Raw genomic sequence first — 22,868 nt, 5'->3', positions numbered from 1 at the left:
GGGAGAGTCTGTTTTGATCGCCTCCACACTTTCGACGTTTGTGGTTGTTGGAGTGTTGGCTGACTGTCTGGTGCTGGCATAAAAACGTACATAGTCGTATCGCATGATCACAGATTGAGTTTTTATATATATTTTTTGTTCTGAGGGTCGGGCTCACCCTTAGAGTATGGGCTCAACTCAGGCTAAAGAGCTCACTTTGGTTTGGCTGTCATTTGTCAAGTGATTATATACTCTTTGATTTGTCATATTTAATTTTTGAAATTGAGGCAAAAAATCAAATCATGAAAAAATGGAATTGAACTGAACCTGAACTGAACTTTTTAACGTTTTCATGCTGATAATGTAACTAGTTAAATAAAATCCTAAATTATATAAAGTAAATATTTAAATTGATAATTCGCATATTAACAGTGCACTTAAATAAGAAGGATTACTGCTTTTAATAATATCCCGATTCCAGGCAAAGTATCCCTATTAATCTGTGCAGGCAAGGAACATATTTAATGTAACTCTAGGGAGGTTTTTTATTTATTCTGTTCCAGAGCTTCCTGAGCATCATATAAAAGTTTCTAGAGAGAATAAACCTTGAACTAAAAGAATAAATATAAAAATGGCACATGATATATTGGTAAGCTTAGAGTTCGACTTAACAATAATTGGGTTGGCTTTAGAAATAGAAGAAAGAAAGAATTAAGGGGTGTGGGTAAGGGATGGGAGGGAGATAAATTTATTTCATTTATTAAATAAATTTTATTTAAATAAATTTGGCAATGTTGTGAATGTGCTATTTTTCTGTGTTTATTTTAATAACTGGCTTTGTTTTTGGGACTTTGATCTTCTTTACGTACCTACCTAGTCGTGCATTCCGAATAATGCAAAAATAAGTCGAATGTGATCTAAAATGAAACCTCACCTCACTCAAAAGCAGTCTTGTCTGTCCTACCCCTAGAGTGTTTTAGTGAAGCTCGCGAAAGAGGTAGTGGTATACACACCCCCTCCTCCCACCCTCCCCCTTCCCCCACCCCTGAATTCCTGTAATAGGTTTCTAAAGCAACCTCCAATGATTACCTATACTTACATATTATTTTACAATATTTTTTGATTTTAGAGTCAATTCTACACCTGCCTAAATTTCCCGTTGTGTGAAAGAATTCAAGAGCTGACCAGAATCATAGACCAGGCTGGCTCCCTAAAGGATTTGCAAGCTCTATTCCCTCAACTAATAAATAATATCTTTGCACCATCTCTACAAAATGGTTGGGGTATAAGACAGGAGACATATGAGAGGAATGAGTTTGATATGTTATTAAATTTCCTGGAACCCCATGGTCCAGTATTTCGGTTGTGTTATAAACTGCTAACTGATCCTCAGTTGAAATACAATCTACCATTAAATGTTTTACCAGTAAGTGATTTTATTTTTCAGACAAAAGTGTGTAATATGCTCAACATAAAGTTTTACATGATGACCAAAAAACTGAAATAAACTGACAGTTGAAACTTTACTGTAATTGTACTGTTTTGATTGAAATTTCTTTGATTGGACTCAATTTAAGCACAGTTTTAGGCTGTGTCGTGTGGTATCAATAGAATAGGAGTCCAACTTTGTATTCATCGATCGAAATCATGTAATTTGGACTTAATTTCAGTAGATTATCAGGCTATTTTGCTTGGCAAAAATGTGTGGATTAAAGAAATAAAGGTATTTTGATCAAACTTAGATTGTGGATGTCAATCACAATCAGCTGCCTAGAACTGAATTATTCAATTTAAATGTTTTATACATACATACATGGTATTTTACTGGTAGGTTAATTACGCGGTATGGACTATCAACGCCGTTAAGTACGTCTGTTTGTCTTCATATTGTGTTGTGTTGTCAGAAACTGAGTTGAGAGCCCCCATGACCATGACTCATCCAACTGGGTTTAAATATAGATAATTCAAAATCATCATATTAATTGTGGTATGTACCCATTATTTACATGATAATATGAGGTCTATTGTGTTTTCAGTTGCAATTGCAGATGACATTGGAAAGAGGTAGATGTCCACAGTTCTATGCCGACTTGTTAACAATGGACTCCCAGGCATTGAATGTTGTAGCATTAGCTCTAAGTATCCTTTTGAAATTGATAAGTTGACTATTACAAGATGATGCCTGTGACTTAGTCTGTGTGGAATGTAGTTATAAAGGCACCTATATAAATAAACTAGCTTATGCCCGCGACTTTGTCTGCATGGACTTAATAAATTTCAAATTCCCCCTTTTTCGCCTATAGGATTGTACTTTCAAAAATCCTTTCTTAGCTCAGTTAGAACTGATGTATATGATAATAATATCATAATAGCTATTTGCATGTCAAATTTCAGCCTGATCCGTCCCATAGTCGTTTGATCACTCAGTCAGTCACCTTTTCCTTTTATTTATTTAGATTGTGTTTAATCAATTTATTTTCTTACCAACATAAAAACAGATCCATTTGATTATTATATTTTCAACTTTGCATTATATCTGGTAAATAATAATCAAAACAAGAATTGGGACCATCGAAATAGTGTATATTTTGACCTGGCCTGTGATTATCTCATGCATTTTCTGCCATGCGATCCCAATGTTCCCGTTTCACCAAACATATCCTATTACACAGGAAAAGTGCCAATGGTTGCTCCACTACAAACAGCTAACAGGTCTGTATTTGACTAGTAGTTTTATATTTTCTACTATACTCCATCCACGGAGAGTAGTTAGTATAGATACGGCTCTCGCTGTTACGTAATCCCATACAAATAACAAAGACAAAAACTCAGTGGGTGTTAACCATTTTGTGCTATTAACCAATCGGAAACATTCAAAAACATAGTTTTGTTTGTGATTAATTTATCTTTGTGATTGTATGGAATTACGTAACAGAGACACAGACACTGACTTATTTCTGCTGACAGAGTATAGTAAAGATTTGAACGCCATTAGGCATGTGTTTTGAGTTTATTTTGACCAAACAAATATGCACACTATTAAAGCTTTCCTCAGTGATCTTCTTACATAATTAGTAAAGAACTTCTTGATGGAAAATTATATTGTTAAAACAATATCTAAATGGAACTTTAATGTTACTATTATACTAACTCTATCTCGATTAAATATCATAAATCATGATAATGTTAGTTTATTTTTTAATTTATTTTTACACACATTTCTCAAACACCACTAAATCAATACCTACAAAACCTTTAAAGTTCCTAATATTTTGGATCAAAATCGGTTCACGTTTATTCACCTGAAGCTGAGAGCAAAAACTACACTGGTATTATTATTCTGCTTAAGTTAGTTTTTTTTTGTTTTAGACCACGGTCACCATCATTACTAATCATGTCAGATTTGTCAGGCATAAGTAATCAACATCCATCCGCTCAAACTCAATCCAGGAATGAAATCTGGAGATCAGAGACAGTTTTACAAATATTTATTGATATTTGGATGAGTGTAGAACCCTTCAATAATGGGAATATTGAGGTAAGGTATGCAAGGCATGTTCCCAACATTCGTACCAATTTAAATTGGTACAAATGTTGCCAATATTGACCGGACTATATTATAATTTATAATTAACATCCCGTAGTTTGATTATCCAGTAAACTTTATTCATGACAAAAATTATCTAATTGTATATTAAATCCTTTGAGTATTTTTTTTTATCAACAGTAACTTTCATTTTTAAAACCGTGAACCGTACCGAGTTACAGTCTTCGTACGATGTCATTGTCGAGTTACAATTAGATTTGTTTTTCAGATGTATCAAAGGACTTATTCAACTGTGTCATCTAGCCCAGAACGAGTTAGAATTGTGAGAGCTCTGGTCAAACACATTCATGGATTCTCTGCAAAATATAACAGTGACCCATCTGCAATGTCAGCCCTTAGGAAATATGCAAGGCAGATCATGTGCTCACGGGCATATCACTATGTCAAACATTTGGTCACAACTTGGCCGTTGGACGCATCGTTCAGACTTGTAATGGAATTGTGGCTCAGTCTCATTCAGCCGTGGAGATATACAGACAACACTACAAACCGGTCCAGGTATTTTTGTTCTTCAATCCATGAAGTTATGCAGTCACCAACAATCTGTTTTACCTCAGCTAACTTAAAAGGTATATGTTAGTCGTTTCTTACAGAAACAGGTTAGCAACTAGCAACGCGCTATGCACGGCGCATAGAACATGCTTATCTTGAGTTAAGAAGGAAACCATGATACAAGCACAGAATACTTAATAGTACCTTCCAGGTACACAAGGATCACTCTGCGAAAAGGTTTAAATAAATAGCGACTCTTGTAACGACATTATAAAGTGCAATTCAGCTCACACAGCACTGTAGATGTTAATCATCACATGGCCCAGGTGAGCACAGCCTCACACTTTAGATCATCCAAAATGCACACTTGCGCGGTTGTCTGAAAGTCGCCTTCAATTTGTGTACCTTTTAAATCAATTAAGGATCAAAATAGATTATAGTAAGACCAGAATCTCATGGCAAATAGGCATAGGTAAATTTTCGGCATAATCACAATGTATTAAAAAAATGTTTCACTATGACACTGAAACAATATTCACCACAGAGTACTATATACATAGGATTCACATAGTACAGTGTTGCTTGCTAACTTTGGAATTTCATTTCTATATTTTTCAAGAGATTCTGGTCTGGAGATACTAGTACATAATTTCTTTTCAGATATCCCCGTACACAAAGAAATCAAGAAGAAGGCAATACAGCCACTCTGGATGAAAGTTTTACACAATTTATCGCGGAGAATTTTCCATCATACACATGTATTTTCCAACTAGTTATACCACGGTTTACGAGGCTAGATCTCTCGGCGTATAAAAATGCTGTCATGCTGTTCCGACTGGGAAAGGTAAATCTAGTTTCCATATTATTGACAAATGTTTTTATAGCTTACCTTTCACCACTAGCTAAGCTATGGAAATAAAGTGGTTCTTATCGCAGATTTTACACAAAATGTTCTAAACACTTTTGAACATCACTGGTTTCCAGTGAGGCATCCTTATATAACTGGCTGTCGGTCGGCAATTGTGCGGTGTTAATTTTTATAAAGGCGTAAACGAAACGGTAAACGGATATAGGCTAATTTTATACCGGAAAATCCCACAGGATTTTTAACAAACCTATATCAATAGTTATGATAGCAATAGGTTTAGACGTGCCATTTTAGTTTAGTTTAGAGATTGTGTACAACGGAATTAGCCACATTGTCGAAGTACGGATGAAAAAAATGAAAATGAAAAAATATTTATTTACCATATAAATATATAAACTCATTTTTCAATTGACAGGTATTTTCACAACCACATTTAGTGCCGATGTTGTTGAATCTTGAGAGAGCCATTGCTGACAATGTTTCCGGCAGCCCTGACAACGGCCATAACAACTCTAACTTGGATCTAAGGTAACACTCGTACAAAATCTAACCCTTTTTTGAATATCTTATTCGAATCAAAATGTACTGTGTGCAAATAATAATCACGCATTTTTGTCTTGTTTCTTTGGCTGGAAAAAGTTTTCCGTTTTATAATGTTTTCGTTTCCTGCTTGATAAAATATCATTAATTTCCGTCGTTTGAATTAATTTATTTTGTTCTTATTTTACAAAAAAAAAAAATCTTTTATATTGTATGAGATTCTGTCTCTCCAGTCTCTCATAATCTCACTTTGTTTGGAACCTGTAAATCGACATTTGATTGGCTAGAATGTTTTAGTTACACGTACAACGGTGTCGCGCTGAACAAATGGGTAACGATAGCGAAGCAAGCCATCTCAGAGTTGAACATGACAGCTACATTTGATTACGACCCCGTCTGGAGTGAAAATAAAAGAGAGTACATGCTGGAGTTTGTAAAACGGATCTGCGCGGCTAAACACACGGCTGAAAAGAATTTGGAAAATTACACTGCCAAATTAAATCAGCATAATCAAGGTTAGTGCCTCCCATAACACAGACTGAATTACAGGGGTTTTTTTTAAGTAAGGTTATATTAAAGTTAAAAGTAACGATGAAAATAAAGATTCTCAATCATTTATTTACGTATTGATACCATTAATAATACTCGTAATAGAACGATATTGTTATCGTTAAGTAACCATAACAAAATAACGTTAAATCATATTAGCATTTTAACGTAACAACGAAATTTTAAAATTTCAACTTTAGAAACGGTAACCATAATATATCAATACAGTGCAGAGGTCCAAAAAATGTTCTTTCTGAAACTAAAGATTAAGCCTATTTATATAACATGTATATAAAAGGGTTGTTCCCGTTGAGTCACACTCCCGTAACACTGTGACTCAACCGGAAAAAATATATTCTTGAGTCCCAACTTAAGAGGAATTTTATTTGCCTGTTGAGTCACACCCACATATTGCGTGTGTGACAAGTGTTGACTGAACGTGAAAATATGATCCATGAGCCACACTGTGATATTACGCCACTTTATTTTTAGCCGACTTCCAAAAAGTAGGTGGTTCTCAATTCGGCCCGTATTTCTTGTATTCTTTTAGTTGTACTCACGGGAGTGTGACTCAACGGGAACAAAAAATACTGTTTTATATTATTTTCATACCCACATTTAAAACAAATGTTAAACATTGTGGATGGGTGTGTTATGTAACAAAGTTTAAAGTCCCGCAAATCGCTAATGCGCGTGGCCGCCATTTTAGTGAAGTCAGCACTAGACTGAAGTTTCAAGCTGATGGTATATTTTTATTTCGGCTGACGTCAAAATGACGTCATTTCGATGTTAATGAGACATGGTTCCAGCGCAATAGCAATTTGCGAGACTTATAACATGTTGCATGACCTGCATAAGCATGTATACCTTAAATGTATTTTTGTTGAACAAAAATATTTTTTACATTTAACCAATTTTTTTACCATTCAGGATTTTGGAACTCCATTAAACTATGGTTTATGATGGGGGACAGTACAGAAGAATCAATTTTGTTAGAAGAATATAAAAAAGTTCCTAACTACTTGACCAGTTGCGTCAATTACTTTATAGCTATTTTTGGGGTATGCTATCTATACTATATAATTATATAATAATCCATACTACCTAATATTATAAAATATGTGAAAGTGTGTCTGATTGTCTGTTGCTAGCTTGCATCCCAAGGAAAGACAAGGCTACTTTTGGGTCTGGGTGAAAAATCTATGAGTTCCCATAGGCTTTTTAAAAACTTTCAATCCACGCGGACGAAGTCGCGGGTAGTAATCTAGTATTTCAAAAGTGTGTGATAAAAAAATCTGTTATTTATTATTTCAAAAATACCTGTTGTATAAATCTTTTATACAATAAAATAATAATTTATGAACACCATTCATAACAACTTTTCATTTTTTGTTATATTATTATGCTAGTAATTTTTTTTTTCAGTTAAATGAAAATATGCTGCTACCATTTGAAACTGAATTGGTGGAAGATTCCAGCGAACATTCCTCATTTTCAAATTCAAATAACTTAACACTTTCTATAGCACACAAGGTCAGTACAACTTTTATAGTACAGTAGCTGGCAACAAATAATGTACAGTACGCGGCCGAAAATAATGTACATCGACCTGTAAAAGGAGATAGCGTAGGCACCGTTTCTGTCGTTGAGACCGACAGACAACGCTCTACAAAACCGCTATCTATCTCTTTCTAAAGGTCGATATACAATATTTCCTGTCGTGTACTGTATTCTCTATTAGCCTGGTATTTAGTTTACTTGCACTATCTGTACTTTTAAACCATAGATCTTGAAATGACTATAATTTTAATCCATATAATATTAATTTTATTTTAGCTACGTAATAAACCGAATGAGATCCAGTATATGGGCGACCCAGAACTAAAGCCAATAATGTCATACGAGAATACAATTTTAGTGAGGATATTGTATCAAATATCTACTAGATTAAACGAGTTGGTGAGTAGGTGATTCTTGTATTCATTTTATAATTATTCTAGTACCGTAAGACCTATTCCACTTTTTAATACGCCTTACTCACAACCTTGAATGGGAAGCTGGAAGAAATCTCGCCCGTCTTTTTAATGTTAACGTGCTTTCCGAGGCGTGAGAAGGCCAAATTCGGACCTCTAAAGTCGGTCACCTATCCAGTTACCGCCTTGGATCAAAAATGCTTAACGAATAACGATACGATATTTGCCTATGTCAAAAATAAATGATTTCTCAGTGATTATTAAATAGAGGGTCTTCTGAAATACGTGAAATCCACGTCATTTGATATTTTTAAGTGTAATAGAATAACCATTTTAAATTATTATCGATTAAACTAAAAAGCACGTCAAATCATTGTTTGTGACGTCACATGCCAGTATTTCATAGAAGCTCGCAAACTAAGCGCGTGTTTTGGCATTTGATAAAAAGGTACTGATTTGACTAGTTGTCAAATACGATTGCAATCGATTGATATGCGTTGTGACAACTACACCTTGCGTTCCTCGTGACTCTGAATGAAACTAAATCATTAATTTCAGTATGGCGAAGAATTTTCAAGACTTTGGACCAGAAATGATTTCTGGGGATACGTGGCGCGGGAAGTATTACAAAAACCGACGACGATTCACCTCTACGTCAAAGACTCGAGCTACCAACAAAGCGTAGTCAACCAAGAGCTGCCCGCGCGGTTGTCGCTGCGACCTCTCGGCTCCCATGTGTTCGTTGCATGGATCAGTATCGGCTATATCTTCTGTAGGATCTTCTCCTATAGTGGAATATTCTACCTATTTTTCCTCGTAACTATGTGGTCTTTAATTGTATTATCGAAAGCGTCTTTGAAAATATTGAGAATTATTAATGAATGATATAATTTTAAGTCTAATAATAAATGTGGTGATTTTATAATCATGATATTTTCACTCTGTAATTTTTAGGGTTACCTATTTACTTCTTGTGTACGTAATACGTTGGCCCAGCACAATCGGTGAACGGGTACTCGATAGTTTTTTGTGAACTTTTGTCACTGAAGAATAGGTATATACTGACAAAATATACTATTCGAAACAGACAGCTATAAAGATGCCCGCCGAATTCGACCGCGTAATTTTCGGTTTTTGAAAATCCCATGATAACTTGATTTTCCGGAATAAAAAGTAGCCTATATTAGTATATATATAGTATTCCGGAATAAAAAGAAGCCTCCGGATTTCGGGTTAGTATATATTATATACCAAAAAGATGATGCCCACTATTTCTTCGGTATGGATTTTTTTTTAGAATCCCGTGGGAACTATGATTTTCCGGATCAAAAAGTAGCCCAGATTCTTCATAGGGATGCAAGTTAGTCCGTAAAAAAAAGCTTCGCTAATCGCTTCACAAACTGTCTGTTACGGTTTTATCGACGTACCTAAATCTTTATTTCGTAAGATCATATTCCTATTTACTCCGACGTCTCAGTTTCTAATCTGACTAAAATAAAAATCGGTCAAGTGCGAGTCGGACTTCAAACGGACGGACGGACAGTCTTAGTAATATTTTGATGGCACCCTTCGGGTACGGAAGCCTAAAAATAAATGACCATAATAAATTAGCTCAAAGCATTTTATTGTAACTAACAATATTTCTTGAGGGTGAGGCGGGGCACGATGTTCATGGAGGCGAGTTCCTGGAACAGCAGCTTGCAGGCGTAGGGCATCTCCACGGCGGAGACGGCGGACGAGCGGCACGCGTGGCACCAGGCGCGCGCCGCCAGCCGCCCACACGCGCCGCACACGTCCGCGCTGAACGCGTCCGACGCCAGCATCAATCGCTCCATCAGCAGCATGCTATGCGCACACAAACAAGAGCGTTTATTTGTAATTTATTTATAAACTAGCTTATCCCCGCGACTTCGTTTGCGTGGACTACACAATTTCAAACCCCTATTTTATCCCTTGAGGGGTTGAATTTTCAAAAATCCTTTCCTAGCGGATGTCTACGTCATAATAGCTATCCTGCAGCCTGATCCGTCCAGTAGTTTAAGCTGTGCGTTGATAGATCAGTCAGTCAGCTTTTCCTTTTATATTTTATTTATTTTATATTTTATATAGAATAGTTGGTATTGTTTTCATATTTATTAAGCTACTATTTCCGAGATACATATTATAAGCTATCAAAGTTGTGCTGGTGGAGTCATCAGTACAACAGTCTAGCCAAAAATACAACTTTGTTACTTTATATCTCGGAAACGTGACACTTTGGAAGATTTTGTCTCAGGCTTCTTTGGCATCTTCATCTTTCTTTTCTTCATCAATCTTTGGCATTTTCTATTACTTTCATTTAAGAAAATACAATAGGCAGACTCGCTTCCTATTGTATTTTCTTCTCGCGCGTGCATTTTGTCCTGCACCATGTGCTGTAATACAATAGGCAGACTCACCTGGCCCCATAACCAATGAGACAGTCGCGCTCCATTTCCCCCAGCCTCAGGCCGCCGTCGCGCGACCTGCCCTCCGTGGGCTGGCGGGTGAGCACCGCGCGCGGCCCCCGCGCTCGCGCGTGCATTTTGTCCTGCACCATGTGCTGTAATAGAAAATACAATATTTTTATAGTTGTTTACCGTCTCTCGTCTCTAATACAATCACCTAACTATTCATATAATATGTAATAACAACTATTTTTAGGGTTCCATACCTGAAAAGTAAAAAGGACCCTTACAGGATCACTTCGTTATCTGTCTGTCAAATTAGGTAGGTAGATAGGTATTATAGCACAAGTAAAGGAAAAAATCCGAAAACCGTGAATTTGTGGTTACATCACAAAAAAAAATTAAAATGTGTTCATAAACAAATTATTAGTATTTTCAACCTTCAAAGTAAGATTACTATACCAAGTAGGTTAACATAATATGATAGGGCTATACTTGTAGATTCTAAAACAGATATTGATTTATTTTTACGCATAGGTAATAGTTTTTGATTTATCGTGTAAAATTACGGAAAAAATACGACTGTAGTACGGAACCCTCGGTGCGAGAGTCCGAGTCGCACTTGGCCGGTTTTTTTAAATGAATGAGGTGTCATTGCAGTGCACTGCCTTGAGTAGTTACCCCTGAACCCGAAGAGGTCTGCGTGGACGACTCGACGAAGTATCATTAGTAGTCATTAGACAACTATCAACACAATATGGATAGAAAAATAAAAAATAAATGGATCGAGTTTGTAATTTAATTGTGGAATGTGAAAACTTCGTATGACCACTATGCTGCAACGTTTTGCTACCAAAGGATTCTGGGGTACTTTGGTGGTTGGCCACATTGCCCGGCGCCTGTCTGGTAATCTGGATTAAGTTAATATAGTCGTTCGCAAGGGGGAATGCAAAATACCACGCAGAGATCACCTAGCTGCTGGTCTGACCAGTTCAAATCGCTCACTGGCTTTCCACTTACAACCACTATGAGAAAAATCTAGAGTGGAACAGAGTGGACGGCTATACTTACCAGCGTTACAAGGAAACTTAATTGCGGACACGACCTTCAGCTGCTAAGAATTATAAGACGATCAAGAAGTAGTCTTAAGACGACTTAGTATAATGCCCGTGATACACATGCTAGTTAATGGCATGCTAGGTACTGGCAAACTGGCATGCCAGCTACTATCAGAATGTCAGTGCGTGATATGCTTGTAACTGGTATGCCAGTTACTAGAAAGGCTGCCTACCGTGCGAGTTGAAGATCACAAAATGAATATTTATGAAGAAATAGTGTTACAATACAACTCGCGATTATCTTGGTGAAGACACTTTTGAAAGCAAGAAATAGACGCAAAAAAAGAAAACAATATGGAGAGAAATAGGCTACTTGACTCATATCTAATTTCGTCCAATAAATGATTATTTATTATAGTATTTTGCTTAAGACAACGAAATATATCAATAACAATTATTAAAAACGCAGGATGGATATATAAATCCAATTTAAAAAAATACAATTTTTATTTTTATTTGAAACGCAGAAAACGCTGTCAGCCATGATGTGACGTCATTAAATATGTAAACAAAGAAATGTCATCCCTATGTCACGCGTGGACTAACGTAGTATCCATATAGGTATATAAAATTTAGAGTCCTGACTAACTTATATATCAACGCACAGCCTAAACATCTAAACAGTTGGTCCTAGATACATGAAATTTGGTGGGTGTGTTCTTTGTAGGTAAACAGAAGGTATCCACTAGGAAAGGATTTTTTGAAATTCCACCCCTGAGTGGTTTAAATGGAGGTTTGAAATTTATGAAGTCCACGCGGGCGAAGTCACGAGCATAAGCTAGTTTTTATATATTTCTAAAAACTCATAGTAAACGTAAAAAAATATCGTTTTCTCTTTATAAAATGAATAAGTTATTAAGTAAGACTTACAACAAAGTGATCTTTGCAAAAATAAATTTGGGTTGAAGTCGTTAGTCATATAGGATCCCTTTAAGCAAGGCTTTGCGTGTTACGTATATTTATTTCACTGGGCACTCTAATTCACAACTTTCCTGTGGTCTTTATCGATGCGTTTTTTACATTCTTGGATGATACAATAACGATAATTACTATATTTTTCATGTAAACTAGTATAGAAGTCATGTTTATTAAACTTTGGGAGGTTATGCTGTTGTTTACAAATGCATGACGTCAGAGCACAGATAATCTATCGGCCAAACATGGCCACAGTGTTTTTACCTGTCTAAGAAAAAAATATTTTTAAATTAAAGTTTTACGGTTTTTAGGGCGCAAAAAAATATAGTGTTAATTTTTTTGATATAATAGGACAAATATTAACCATTTAAGACCAACTTAAAAAAAGTGTCAAGTAGCCTATTGGATTAGTAGTAGTACAATGTGCGAGGTACTAGCAAACACGTTACGACGTATTTCGCGTGCTTGTAGCTGGCATGCGAGGCACAACCTCGATACACATGCTAGTAGCTCGTTCTTGCTAGTAACTGGCATGCTTTTGTGCGAGTAACTAGCATGTGTATCATGCGCTTAACAATATTCCTCAATTCAATCTATTTCCCCAGTGTTAAAAGCACTTTTCAATTATCAAAGAATTCCCCCCTTGTTGGGAATTGCCCGCCTACCTTCAGCTTCTGGTAGTAAACGGGGCCGGAGTAGATGTAGGCCTCCAGCGGCTCGCCCGTCAGCCCCGAGTAGAAGATGTCCTTTCCGTTATAGTTATAGCCGTGCTTCTCCAGCTCCTTGCAGACGTCCCGAACTTTGGAGCCGCCGAATGCCGTGCCTGTGGAGTTATTTTTATTAGTGAATGAAATTCTCACGCAAGAGAATTTCATTCAATACTCGTGTCCTGTCATATTATAAAAAAACCGGCCAAGTGCGAGTCAGTCTCGCACAATGAGGGTTCCGTACTGCAGTCTTATTTTTTCGACATTTTGCACGATAATTCAAAAACTATGATGCATGAAAATAAATAAAAATCTGTTTTAGAATGCACAGGTGAAAGACCTTTCATATGATACCCCACTTGATATAGTTATCTTACTTCTAACATTGAAAATACTAATTATTAGTTCATTGACCATAATTTTTTTTTTGTGTGTGAAATTCACGGTTTTCAGATTTTTCGCCGAATATCTGCTATAAGACCTACCTACCTGTTAAATTTTATAATTCTAGGTCAACGGAAAGTACCGGGGTAAGTAGTATTATGAAAGCTGCAAACATTTGCTTACAGTTTTTTTTGTTTATTGTTTGTTACAGAAACCATACTGAAAACCTGCTGGATACTGCTTACAGTATAATATAATAATAGCTTTTCATTACTATTGTTTAAAATTTGAGTTTCTAAACATCTATCGGGCGTGGTTTATATAGCCCGCGCCACGTCCCCGCCATAGGTTTTTGAGTGTCATCAACTTACCGTAATGAAATTTGCCCTCCATCAATCCCGCCTTGCCCGCTAGAAGCTCAATAGTTTTCCCAACTGTCATTCTCGACGGAAATCCGTGGGGATTCATAATCATATCCGGGCAGATACCGCGGTCGTTAAACGGCATATCCTCCTGCTGCACAATTAGACCTGTCACCCCTTTCTGACCATGGCGAGAACTGAATTTGTCGCCGATCTCAGGAACTCTGGTCTGTCTCAACAAGATTTTAATCAAAAACGCGTCCTCAGAATTCGAAGAGACCATCACTTTTTCGATATAAGACTCCACTGGGCCTTTGTAAGTTATCGGTACATCCTTGTAGTCTATCTGTTGCGGTTGTCCTTGGCTGATCGGGTTCAGGGTGGCCGGCGGCATCTGTTTGTTTATCAGCACTTGCCTATTCTCAACCATTTCCCCGGGGGCAGCGATACCGTCAGTGTCTAAAACTTCATGTGCTTTGATAATCTTCCCTGTGTTAGCGTCTCTAGATGGACCCAAGATTCTGTCCGAGGTCTGATTACTGTATCGCTTCATAATAGTTTTGGCACTTTTATAGACTAGGCATCTACCGTATCCGCGATCGATTGAAGCTCTGTTCAAAATCAAAGCGTCTTCAATATCGTAGCCGCTGTAACTCATCACTGCGACCGTTGCATTTTGCCCAGCAGGCAATTTGTCAAAATTGGTCAGCTCTATTGTTTTAGTTTTCACCATCGGACATTGAGGGTAAACTAAATTGTACATCAATGTGTCTATTCTGTTCTTTTGATTGTAACCAATAGTGCCTGAAACCATTTATACAATTTAAGACAACAAAATCATATAATGTAGAAAATAAATCATATTATGATCCTTTTTTTATTTATATAAAGTTTATAGCCAGTAAAAGTTTAATAAATTAAGGGAATTGTTATACATTACAAATTATAAATTCTGACATACATACAACAATGAAGCAAAAACAAAAGAATCAGTCAAATGTTTAAAAACTACCCTTATTATAAATGCGAAAGTGTGTTTGTTTGTTGGTTTATCGGTCCGTCGATTTGTCCTTCAATCACGCCGCAATGGAGCAATGCACCGACGTGATTTTCTGCATGGATATAGTTAAAGACCTGGAGGGTGACATAGGCTATACTTTTTATCCTGGAAAATTAAAGAGTTCCCACGGGATTCCCCAAAACTAAGTTCACGCGGATGAAGTCGCGGGCATCAGCTACTAAATGATAAGTACAATACACACCCATAGCTTGTTTGCCCATAGCGCACTGATATGTATTTCTCGGACTCTGGTTATGATGTGGATATGGCACCAGCCCTGCACATACACCCAGAATCGTGAACGGTTCTATTTCAAGGTGAGTGGTCACATAGGGGTCGATCTCACCCTCGACTGTCGCTATATGACTGTCGTTTTCCTCATTCACATCCAAGTACTCAATTAAACCATCTGAGAGGAAGTCTTGGAACTTTCTGATCCCTCTGTTCAGCTCATTGATATGAGCTTGCTGCACCAGCGGGTAGCCCTTCTCTACGATAATGTACGGCCGGCACAGCCTCCCGCCGTCGCTGCATATGTACACAGTTCTCTGGTTGTGGTTCGGATAGATGGACACAAACGCTGATATAAGGCCGCGACGACGAAACATTCTGAAGATTTTGATTAACTTCTTGTAATGCCTAGTTACACCTAGGATGTTACCTGAAAGTAAGAATGTACAATCATTTTTATTTTCAGCTTTAATTTACATTTAAACATCTCTTAGGGTCTATTACAGACAGTCTCAGTTTAAATACAAAACAACAGCGTAACTTTTGACCGATTACGTCAGTTCTTCTAGTGTCTGCACGACAGCCTTATAACAGCCCTATAAGGCAGCCTTTGTAGCCATAGTTTTCCTTTTTGTTTGTATTTTTAGACATGTACTGCGTTTTACTACTACTACTACACCTTTGATGCCAACTGCAATTTTGCTGTCCAAATCCAGACCATTTGTATAGACCGTGACTTTTATTAACTTTACCATTAAGGAACACCATATAAACAGCAGGATGGTTGATCTCTTCGCCGCCTAAAAGCCTGACGTCCTCGACGCCTGCGTTACACGCCAGCCTCGCTATTGGATCTTCAGAACTTTCTGTCGTTATATGCGTCATGAGGGCTAAGTTCTTGACGAGGCCACAAGCTTCGCCTTCAGGCGTGTCGGAGGGACAGAGCATTCCCCACTGTGATGGCTGCAAGGACCGGGGCCCGGACACCTTTCTCGTTTTTTCGAACTGCGAATTCACCCGCGTCATCATACCGAGGGCCGATATGTAACTGAGGCGACTCAGAACTTGTGTAACTCCATGCCTTTCCATTTTGAATCTTTTAATTGTCCAATTTCCCTAAATATTAAAAGGATTTAAAAAAAATTTAATCAACTTTAAATTGGATATGGCTGATGGCTAAAAAATCTAAAACGGTAACAGACGAACACACTTTCACATTTATATTAAATATTTTTATGGACAGCATATAGCCTGTTGAAGTATAACTTGTCTGATGCAGATTTTTGGATAGAAGACAGAAAAACTCTGGGCTCTTCTCAGACCTGGGCGCGTTTGGAGCCCTTTCGCATAAAAATTATCACCACTATATCATCTTACAAATGCAACAACTGACTTTCAAAAAGTGTAATTTATTACCTATTTTGGTTAAACCTTTTGATTTGATTTGAAACTTAAAAAAGACGTATCAAAACGTTTAGGTACTTTACAAATATAGAGTGGCATCGCCGATAAAATTAAGCGTTGAATTAATATTACTCACTCGATTTTTGAGTCAGCTACATATTTATGGAGTTCAAATAAAACACAAAAGCTAAATATCTGTCAATCTTGAGCCTCGATAGCTCAAGGGTTGAAGGAGCGGACTGAAATCCGGAAGGTCGCCGGTTCAAACCCCACCTGTTGCACTATTGTCGTACCTACTCCTAGCACAAACTTTACGCTTAGTTGGAGGGGAAAGGGGAATTCGTCAGCATAGTAAACTTGGCTAATAAGAATTATAGTAACTCACACTCGAAATAGCTGTGAACAAGCCGTTAGCGATCAAGTCTGGTCTCATATGCTTCACCACATCAAACGGCGCGGCTTTCACTTTCGGTATTATTTTATCAGCTATCGACTTCAACTCCCAATTAAATCTTTTAAACAGATCTTCAAACATTAGAGCTAACAAAGAGCCAGCTAACTCTAGCCTCTTGTTGCCGTAGTAGTCAGGGTCGTCTATAGCAGCTTTACTGTTTTCGGCTTCTATTACTCTCTTCACCATGATAGCCAAGTAGATGGCTTTGACATAAAAGTTGAAGTTGTCTACAACCACGTGAGCGAGGATGGTGGTCGCTAACAGATCTCGAGCCTCGTCGATTTGAGATCGAAACTTGGTATTAGCTGTCTGAAACCTTTCAAAAGAAACTAGATTATAGAATAGAATAATGTTTATTCGAGGTATCATATAGGTGGTACATCGTGTAGGCAATATCGTCCTGTACAGCAGTGCAACACCTCGAACAGGTAGGCCACTCAGTTTGTGTTGAAACGTTCGACCCCTCAGACACCAACCTCTATAGCAAATATCTGAGGTACCAGACGCCCCAATGCTGATTTTCAGTGACCGCCTTTTATATTACCCAAACGTCAGTGGCATAGAATATATAAAGTTGGCGAGTTATATACTTTAGTAAATGAATAAATAAAATCAAATAAAGTGTTTAAAGTTTTTAAAATGCTTTAGGGCATAAAAGAACAAGGGCAAGTTACATGCATTATATGCATGTAACATAAAAATATACATATAGTTTATCGTCAGTACACCAGCAGGCCTAGCATCAAAGTTGACAAAGATATAGCAAATCATTTCTGCTAATACTGTTTTACACAATCTCTAAAATAAACTAAAATGTCAGATCTAAATCTAGTGCTATCCTTTTCCGCAGGAAGCATTATGAAAGGGATAGCAATATATTTAGACTGGTCATTTAAGTTTAGTTTAAAGACTGTGCATTTATATTTGACGACCTCCCTGGCGCAGTGATAAGCAGTGTGGTATTATTAGTAGGAGGTCCCCTGTTCGATTCCCGGTAGGGATTTGGAATTTTATAATTTCTAAATTTCTGGTCTGGGCTGTTGTGAGGCTTCGCGATTAGTTACCACCCAACCAGCAAAGCCGAGCCACCAAGCGATTTAGCGTTCCGGCACGATGCCGTGTAGAAACCAAAATGGGTACGGGTTTAATAGAAACTGCCATATACTCCTTCCAGGTCAGCCCGCTTCCATCTTTGATTGCATCATCACTTACCACCAGGTGAGATTGCAGTCAAGGGCTAACTGGGGTATCATAATACAGAATTGTCACATTGACTCTCTAGTTGTTGGCTAAAAAGATTTTCTTATTATTTTTTTAAACCTTACAAAGAAGAATATATATTGAAAACATATGCAACTGTCCACCTGAATTCTGAGAAATACTCAATACTTACCGTTTAACCTTGAGCTTAGTCCCAATGTATGCAAGTGCTTGGTTTTGTGTGAAAATTTTCAAATTGTGACAATCCATAATGCAGGGGGCCATTTTCTTGAGAATTGCATCCTCTGTGCCAACAAGCTGCATAATTTCTTGGTCACTGCAAATACCCATGGCTTTAAATGCTACTGCAATTGGTATGTCCTGGAATATTTGTTTTTAATGTATCATCATCATCATAATAAAGCCATCGCCAGCTCACTACAGAGCACGGATCTCCTCTCGGAGTGAGAAGGGGTTTGGCCATAGTCTACCACGCTGGCCAAATGTGGATTGGCAGACTTCACATACCTTTGAGAACATTATGGAGAACTCTCAGAAAGCAAATGATATAATAACTTAAAACGCACATTACTCCGAAAACTTACGAGGTGCGTACCCGGGAACGAACCCCCGACCTCCGATTAGGACTACTAGGCTATCAGAGTTTTAAATGTATGGTTACATAGAAATAGATTTTTTTTTATTCCAATAAACTTTTGAATCGTCAAATGCATTTACCACTGGTTAAGAATGTTTTCCCTACTGACCGAGGACAGCCAGCAAGAAACTTGGTTGTTGTTCTTTTCAAAGATTCACTGAGGTGAAACACCACCAACTACGTAACTCCGGACTAGTACTGAGAATTTCTTAAAAGAAAAACCCAATGTCTAACAATTTTATGCACAACCAGGGAATCGAACCCAGGACCTCGTAATCCACAGCCGAATATGCTAACCACTAGACCAACGAGGTCCATCCATCTATTATTACATAGTAGCTGATGCCTGCGACTATTTCGACGATTCAGGTTTTAAAAATCCTGTGGGAACTCTATGATTTTCCGGGATAAAAGTAGTCTATGTCACTCTCCAGGTCTTCAACCATGCAAAAAATCACGTCGATCTGTTGCTCCGTTGCGACGTGATTGAAGGGCAAACCAACAAACAAACGCACTTTCGCATTTATAATATGGGTAGTGATAAAGTAACTGCTCATTTTTCAACTTTTGTGGGTTATGTAACTACACATTATTTTGAAAGTTTTTTTTATAAAAACCGGCCAAGTGCGAATCAGACTCGCGCACTGAGGGTTCCGTAGTACAATCGTATTTTATCGACATTTTGCACAAAAAATCAAAAACTACTTACTAGATCTCGTTCAAACCAATTTTCGGTGAAAGTTGCATGGTAATGTACATTATATATATATTTTTTTGTTTTATCATTCTGTTATTTTAGAAGTTATAGGGGGGGGGGACACACATTTTACAACTTTGGAAGTGTCTCTCACGCAAACTATTCAGTTTAGAAAACAATTATTTTAGAATCCTCAATATCATTTTTGAAGACCTATCAATAGATACCCACACCCATACCCCACACATATGGGTTTGAGGAAAAAAAATTTTGAGTTTCAGTTCTAAGTATGGGGAACCCCAAAATTTATTGTTTTTTTTTCTATTTTTTTGTAAAAATCTTAATGCGGTTCACAGAATACATCTACTTACCAAGTTTCAACAGTATAGCTCTCAAAGTTTCGGAAAAAAGTGGTTGTGACATATGGATGGGCAGACAGACAGACAGACATGACGAATCTATAAGGGTTCCGTTTTTTGCCATTCGGCTACGGAACCCTAAAAAAACATTATTCAATAATATCATACATCTGATAGAGCATTGTGTCTGAGAACATATTTTCCATTTTTTACAATAACATTAGTTCTGGTCTTCTTTTCATGCGTGGAACTTGTAACTTGACACTGAATGGCTCCTTTGAACTCATCCACAATCATTCTGTTCCTTGAGAGCTGCTCCTGGATCAATATAACTTTCTCTTGACCTGAGAAATTAATGTTATGGTAGTACTTTCTATATAGAGATAGATTGAGACATAATCTATTGATATATAATCTACACTTATATAAAGTTAGTAAGTTTGGATATAAAATGTAATTTCCAGAATTAGTTCTATTCTAAAAAGTCATCCACTGATTTATAGCTACAATGTAGGCTAAAAATTACATCACACAAATGAAGAAGAAAAAAGTTGGTCACTAATATAATAACTTTAACACCAAAATTTATTGCAGTTGCAATTTTGAATAATTTGGAGCAATTGTGGCTAATACTGTCATACACAATCTCTAAACTAAATTGATTGGTCTAAACTCTAAATATAGTGCTATCCTTTTCACAATGTGCCCTGTGGAAAAGTATAACATTGGTTTAATCTATTGACAGATCTAAAGCTTAGTTTAGAGATTGTGTACAGTATAATTGTGTACATCATGCAACATTTTTATTTAGCCTTTCTTTATTCTAAAGAATAAAAATGTCTTAATTCTTCCTAAAGTCTAGGCTTCCAATAGAAATTGAATAAAAATATTAGTTAGCATCTTGAAATAATTTTAGTGAATTAATAAATACCAATAACAGTTACCTCTGATAATAAAATAACCACCAGGATCATGTGGACATTCATTCAGTTGAGCCAGTTCAAAATCTGATTTGTTTGTCAACACACAGTTTGAAGATCTCAGCATTAGAGGCATTCTAGCAAAATTTTACAAGTTTAACAAATTAAATTACTTCAATGAAGTTTATTAATTAGATTTTATTTATTTATACAACGCAAGTTAAAATTATAAACTTAAAGGGATTAAAACATGGTGGTGCACATTTATTGATATTACAATAATGCAAACAAATAAAACTGATAAATATACCTCCCAATTAGTTGTTTATTTTTTATAACCCTTTGGTTGCCTCTGATATATTCAATGTCCACTGTGATTGGAGCAGAATATGTCATGTCCCTGAGCCGGCACTCATGTGGAGTCGTAGGTTTTGTGACACTAAAACCCTCTTCTAAATCTGGTGTTCCCACATATGCATTTAAATATTTAATGTAAAACAAGGGATCTGAATCACAAAACACTTTCTCATTTGCTTGAACAATTTTCTTGATTTCAACATTAATAAAATAATTGAAAGAATCAATGTGCTGCTTAACCAATCCCTTAACTTGCAGAAATGATGGTACAAGTTTCCATTTGTCCTGTAAACAAAGGCTTATGTAAGTTTTCTATTTCTTTGACAGCTTACCCTTTTAGGTAGTATAAAACCAAAACATTAATATTTAGTCAACATTGTCAAATCCATTAAAACACTTTCTGACCAACAGTTGTTTACATTTGGAATAAATTGCCTAAGGATGGTGTTATGTCAAGTTCTGTTCACCAGTTCAAGAATAGATTGGACAAACATTTGGAAAACTCGAAGCACTTCTGATATAGACGCATCAGCGAAAGCTGCTTAGTCTATTAAAACTAATAATAATAATCATGATCAACTACCAAGTATGGGTCTCCTATTTTAGCATTTAAACTACCGTGAGTGATTTCCATTCTAAATAATATCTGTCCCGGCTGTACTCACGTGTGTAGTCGACGTTAGCCCGACTAGTTTCGAACCCATACGGGGTCCTTTTTCAAGGGAGTCCGTTCGCGCACGCGCCGCGGTTTTGACTTAACGTCGACTACACACATGAGTACAGCCGTTTATAGTATTTATATTATTATTTAGTATAGGTCTCCTCTCAATATGGGAAGGGTTTGGCCATAGTCTGCTATATTAGCCCTGTGCGGATTGGCAGACTTCACCCACCTTTGAGAACATTATGAACGACTCTCAGGCATGCAGTTTCCGGAACGATGTTTTCCTTGACTGTGAAAGCAAGTGATACTTATGTAGAATATAGTTCCGAAAAGTTAGAGATCGAACCCTCAACCTTCCGAATAGCAGGCAGTCGTCATAAACAATAGGCTATCACAGCTATTCAGTGCTAGTTCTTAAAACAAATCTTAGTTGACTGTTAACTATCAACAGTAAACAGATTTTGGTTTGGAGGATTGACTAAGGACAGAAGGATATTTTCTTGAACATTTATTAATTTATCAAAGTAAATAACCAACCTCTAAAGCTTTTATTGGTTCTCTTAAACCTTTTGCAGACTCCCATTCTGAATGTTTATTATTTACTTCTCCCATATTTCGTTCTAACATGTTATTTATATATAGTTCACATAAAAAGATAACAATAATTCACATCTTCGATTTCATTGAAATAATCCATGATTTTGTTCCAGTTTACATTTATAATCACAGAACATTGTTTGTAATTCAATATTTTTGAATTATGATTTTTGAGGTTATTATTATTATTATTTCAGAGATTTTTTTGTAGAACTGTCAGTGATTATCATAGAGATGATTATATACTCTTTGGAACTGTCACTAGTCAGTATGGTGCTGCCACTCTGGCAAGTTGCCAGTTGGTGCGCGGCATAGAGATAGTAATCATTCATCCAAGGTATCCTTAT

The 22,868-nt window shown here is 36.8% G+C and overlaps 2 protein-coding genes across 4 annotated transcripts; one reads left to right on the top strand and one right to left on the bottom strand.

Annotated features, from left to right (window-relative positions):
- The first annotated feature begins 196 nt into the window (after positions 1-196).
- LOC117996724 (sphingomyelin phosphodiesterase 4) lies at positions 197-8,933 on the top strand. Of its 3 annotated transcripts, none has more exons than XM_069509622.1 (14): positions 197-342; positions 543-628; positions 1,109-1,405; positions 2,016-2,118; positions 2,478-2,691; positions 3,349-3,517; positions 3,795-4,084; positions 4,739-4,922; positions 5,362-5,474; positions 5,784-6,001; positions 6,966-7,096; positions 7,461-7,568; positions 7,872-7,994; positions 8,567-8,933. In XM_069509622.1, exons 2-14 carry the CDS (start codon positions 611-613, stop codon positions 8,891-8,893), a joined length of 2,295 nt encoding a protein of 764 aa, XP_069365723.1. In that variant the 5' UTR covers positions 197-342; positions 543-610; the 3' UTR covers positions 8,894-8,933. The 3 variants fall into 3 exon arrangements, with proteins under 3 accessions (XP_069365723.1, XP_034840755.1, XP_069365721.1); XM_034984864.2 differs by having other exon boundaries at positions 217-376; XM_069509620.1 differs by having other exon boundaries at positions 226-460.
- A 682-nt stretch (positions 8,934-9,615) lies between these two features.
- Positions 9,616-22,747, bottom strand: Polr3B (RNA polymerase III subunit RpIII128). Its single transcript, XM_034984863.2, has 12 exons — positions 22,462-22,747; positions 21,214-21,545; positions 20,928-21,040; positions 20,152-20,327; positions 18,463-18,650; positions 17,001-17,385; positions 15,964-16,327; positions 15,183-15,641; positions 13,930-14,724; positions 13,133-13,290; positions 10,447-10,589; positions 9,616-9,853 (listed from the first exon to the last, which is right to left on the bottom strand). The coding sequence occupies exons 1-12, from the start codon at positions 22,549-22,551 to the stop codon at positions 9,640-9,642; spliced, it is 3,417 nt and encodes a 1,138-aa protein (XP_034840754.1). The 5' UTR covers positions 22,552-22,747; the 3' UTR covers positions 9,616-9,639.
- Between the last annotated feature and the right edge of the window lie 121 nt (positions 22,748-22,868).

The sequence above is a fragment of the Maniola hyperantus genome, chromosome 3 (genome assembly GCF_902806685.2).
Source record: "Maniola hyperantus chromosome 3, iAphHyp1.2, whole genome shotgun sequence".
Classification (NCBI taxonomy): domain Eukaryota; kingdom Metazoa; phylum Arthropoda; class Insecta; order Lepidoptera; family Nymphalidae; genus Maniola; species Maniola hyperantus.
This window is presented reverse-complemented; position numbering and strand designations above follow the sequence as displayed.

Bases quoted from the DNA above. Each gene is read 5' to 3' on its own strand.
- LOC117996724 (XM_069509622.1), top strand. The intron at 2,119-2,477 runs GTATCCTTTTGA...ACATAAAAACAG, and splicing joins TGTTGTAGCATTAGCTCTAA to ATCCATTTGATTATTATATT. The intron at 5,475-5,783 runs GTAACACTCGTA...AGAATGTTTTAG, and splicing joins AACTCTAACTTGGATCTAAG to TTACACGTACAACGGTGTCG.
- Polr3B (XM_034984863.2), bottom strand. From the start codon at position 22,551: ATGTTAGAACGAAATATGGGAGAAGTAAATAATAAACATTCAGAATGG. The intron at 18,651-20,151 runs GTATGATATTAT...CAAATATTCCAG, and splicing joins GACACAATGCTCTATCAGAT to GACATACCAATTGCAGTAGC. The intron at 14,725-15,182 runs GTGTGTATTGTA...AAATGGTTTCAG, and splicing joins TATGGGCAAACAAGCTATGG to GCACTATTGGTTACAATCAA.